At 34.1% G+C, this 4102-nt stretch overlaps 1 protein-coding gene across 1 annotated transcript; it reads right to left on the reverse strand.

Moving 5' to 3' along the window:
* Positions 1-563: 563 nt before the first annotated feature.
* On the reverse strand, positions 564-3675 carry IL26 (interleukin 26). The gene is made up of 5 exons (XM_073555539.1): positions 3598-3675; positions 3432-3485; positions 3198-3341; positions 1667-1747; positions 564-665 (listed from the first exon to the last, which is right to left on the reverse strand). The coding sequence occupies exons 1-5, from the start codon at positions 3673-3675 to the stop codon at positions 564-566; spliced, it is 459 nt and encodes a 152-aa protein (XP_073411640.1).
* Positions 3676-4102: the final 427 nt, after the last annotated feature.

Raw genomic sequence — 4102 nt, forward strand, 5'->3', positions numbered from 1 at the left:
GTCTTCACCATAGTGGAGCTTGGAGTCAGACTGTTTGAGGGTGTGCACAGGTGTCTTTTTATACTGATAACAAGTTTAAACAGGTGCCATTACTACAGGTAATGAGTGGAGGAAAGAGGAGACTCTTAAAGAAGAAGTTACAGGTCTGTGAGAGCCAGAACTCTTGTTTGCTTGTTTCTAACCAAATACTTATTTTCCACCATAATATGCAAATCAAATGAAAAAAAAACAGACAATGTGATTTTCTGGATTTTTTTTTCTCAGTTTGTCTCCCATAGTTGAGGTCTACCTATGATGTAAATTACAGACGCCTCTCATCTTTTTAAGTGGTGGAACTTGCACTATTGCTGACTGACTAAATACTTTTTTGCCCCACTGTAATACTCCCTTTTCCCATATAAATATATTATCACATAAATATTTCAAGTAAACACAGTCAAGTCTTAAATATAGGCACGAGATTACAATCATTTTGGTTCAGTTAGTTACAGATAACATAATCAAGTTACATTATCTTTAAATATATAATTTGTGAGTTTGGAGATAACTTTTCCTCTAGTGTTTCATTGTCGCATTCTCCTTATCTCACTGATAAATGAATTGATCCACAAAATAAGTGTATCGATTTCACTGATGGCTTTATGTAATTTTTCTTTTAAAGTTATCTATAAAAACAAAATGTTTAATTAGTATTCGATACCATAGTGATAACAGCATAGAAAATGACAAAATAATGTTCATGCTATTCCTGTGAAGTTCTAGAGTCATACAACACAGAGCTTTAGGCCGGGGTCAGAATTGCGAGAAACTCGTACAAGTCTCGCACGTCAATACCTGGCACTGCCACCGGCACTCGGGACCAAAGCATTCAGCTGCATAGAAATACATGCAGCTGAACACTCCGATCCGAGAGCCGGCGGCAGTGCCGGATATTGAAGTACAAGACTCATGCGAATTTCTCGCAAGTCTGACCCTGGCCATAAATGCACTTTGCAAATAATTTTATTTATCAATCAGTCATTAATTATTGATGCCCCAATGATGACATCACATCAGCCCAGCTAATCAAAAGCCATGCCAGTTATCCCAAAAGGTAAAAGATTTGCAGAGCTCCCGTCCAGTAGCTAGAGACTACTGACCTGGATCATGGACTAGAGTCTCACAAATCAATCTACCCATCTCTATCATTAACCATTGTAAAGTTGTTTTTTTGTGATAATAATGACGTATACAAGATGAGAAATGTGTAAAAGAAGGAGGGAACAATGTAAATGCTACACATACATTTTTTGTAAAGACATCAATTTAGCAACATAAAAGTGTGGCAAATAAAGTGTTAACCAGAGTAACCTTTTAATTTAGAATTAAAAATGAATTGCCATGAAAATTACATATCTTAATTTAGAATAATGCTTTGGTAAATTACTAGTATAACTTTATAACAATACCATTTTATTAATACTATTAAAAAATAAATAGACTTAAAATATTTGCAAAGTCTTGTGTGTCAATAGAGAGTGAGCATTATGTACAGTATATTATGGGGACACAAAACTATTCCCATAGATGAATTGATTCCATAAAAAAGGAAGCTGTCATTACTACTCACAATGCACTTAATTGGTTTACAAATGTTTAATTTGTTAGTTATTAGTTTATTATCTACCTTAGTAATCTTATTTCTCAGCTCCTTCATTCCTTCAGTTTCTTCAGTTGACTTATTTAAATAGCATTCATGGGCCCGCTGCTGGAAATTAAAGTATTTGGTGTCAGTTTAGATTATATCATATATATCATTATTTTCTTTTATTTAATTTAAATTTATTTGATTTGCTTATATAATTTCTTTTGCTCTCACCTGTTTGTATAGATTAAGTCAAAGTACATTGAATTTATCCTTCTTTGCATTTTTTTATGCATTCAATACTTAAACTGTACCTACACATTATCAAGGTTTTCTAAATGTTGCTGGAGCTGAAACATTATATTGAGCAATTGGTGGAGTCTTTGTACCCAGCCTGCTACCACCCTACCTATTTGCATGGCGTTACAGCGACTACAACATATAGAAAAATTTGGTAAAGCTTAGGTGAACTTTAAATGTGTAAAAATAATTAATATTTCTATACTTTTTGCTGTGGTACCAATATGCTAGATAATAGCGATAAAACGCTTTTGAATCTTTTACCCAAACTACAATACTAAATTTCTTGTATATACTCTGAAAGCTCCCAGCATATATATTCTTCTGAAAGAAGCGGAGTTTGCTTTTTCCATCCTTAAACCAGCAATATACAGGTATAACTTTTTTCATTGTATAGAATAGTGCAATAGTAGCCTACCTTATTCTATGTTCAGGCATCTAATAAAAAGTACACTGTGTGGAACACTATTTTTTAACATACTCGTAGGAGTATAAGGGTGACACAATAGTCTTCATCAGAGCCTTCCATCAGAGTTTTACATCCATCCCATAGATATCTCCATAAGACTTACAAGTGATGTGAGCAAAGCCTTAATTAGATGTATTGTCCTTCAAACATTTTATACGCTACCTATGTCCTACCACATCACAAATCGATAAGTGTGGTATGAATAATTAGCAGCAGTCTATGCCTAGACATATTAAATATGATAATACTAAATAATTAAATAATTAAATACAAATAATATAACTTCATTCTAGGAGACCAGCTTTAATAAAAAAAAATGAAAATCACAAATATAAAGAATGTCTTGTCTGAAATATCCTATTCCATTAAAAGTCAGTGGGATCTATCAGGATCAATAGGGATCTGGTTGAATCTGTCATACTGGTCAAGGCTCTGTATAGAATGAAAACCGTGAGATTTTGAACAAATCTTTATGTTAAAAATACTCTTAAGTCTTTTGTTTTTTTAAGACGAAAAGAGTCTGTGTAAAATACGGTCATGGCTTTCATTTAGTACATTCCCATGATAATACATACTTATTGAGAAAGACAGCAGGTGAAATTTTAGAACAAGAGACATAATATATAGTCTTAAAACAATAAAGCATTGCAAAAGAAATAAGTGATCAGGAGATGCTTCTTGTATCACACTGCAAAGAATTTACACCAAGTGAAAGTGACACAGTAAAGTGCTAAAACACCTTAGACTGTTAGAGGACACCTCCTAAAATCTCTGTTTTCACTCTTGAGAGTAGATTTTACTCACACATGGCTTGATCTTGAGCAAATCTTCAATTTTCAAAAAGGCTTCACGAATACCAGATTTCTGTGCTTCAGACAAGACCAGGGTATCAGACAGCACATCCTTAGTGTAAAATGACAGCAAATGGAGTCTTGTACTGCAGTTCTCCTGTAAGACAAAACCAGAGACATGTAAATGACTGTAAATCTTAATATTACATGTGATGTGTTTACCACATACTCTCCACCAAATACTTACCATAAACTCCTTTTTCAGTGCATTAGTCAACAGCTTGATGTTGGTTATGTCATCCTGGTGAAACAGAATATAGGGTAGGTTACAGATGACATTTGAAATCAAAGAACTTATACATCTACAGCCCTCCTAGAAACTTTCTGTATGAGTTTACTGTGTATTTACTTACTGGAAAAAGTTTTTTGAACTCCGTTGTCTTATTAAGCAGATTTTCTTTTTCTATCAATATTCGTCCAGTAGGACACATTCTATTCATTGGAAGTTTGCCTTCACTTGTTAGAATCAATAGGCTCATCAGGCAGAGCGCTTGCTTGAGGATGCAACTGATTTTCATCTTGATAGAATTCACTCTTAACCTAATGTATTTTCTTGCTTCAAAACCTTGAGATGAGATAGCTAGCGTCTTGCCAACTCCTTTCATAAGTAGGGTCAAGTGTGTTGTCCTTTTTTATACACCTTCCAACAGTTCTCACCAAAATTCCCCCGTCATCGTTTGTGACATTTTGTAAAAGACCTACACAGCTTTACCGGCAGAATATAGGTAAGCTTCTAAGAACTATGACCTTACTTACCACAGCAAATGTTTCATATGTGGCTACTATATAACTGCAAGACTTTACTTGTGGCTTTGGTTCAATAAAGTGGTCAGGAAAACCCTCAAGCAATTTTGAAGT

The sequence above is a fragment of the Dendrobates tinctorius genome, unplaced genomic scaffold (assembly GCF_039654945.1).
Source record: "Dendrobates tinctorius isolate UK_male_01 unplaced genomic scaffold, ASM3965494v1 ptg000224l, whole genome shotgun sequence".
In the NCBI taxonomy this organism is placed as follows: domain Eukaryota; kingdom Metazoa; phylum Chordata; class Amphibia; order Anura; family Dendrobatidae; genus Dendrobates; species Dendrobates tinctorius.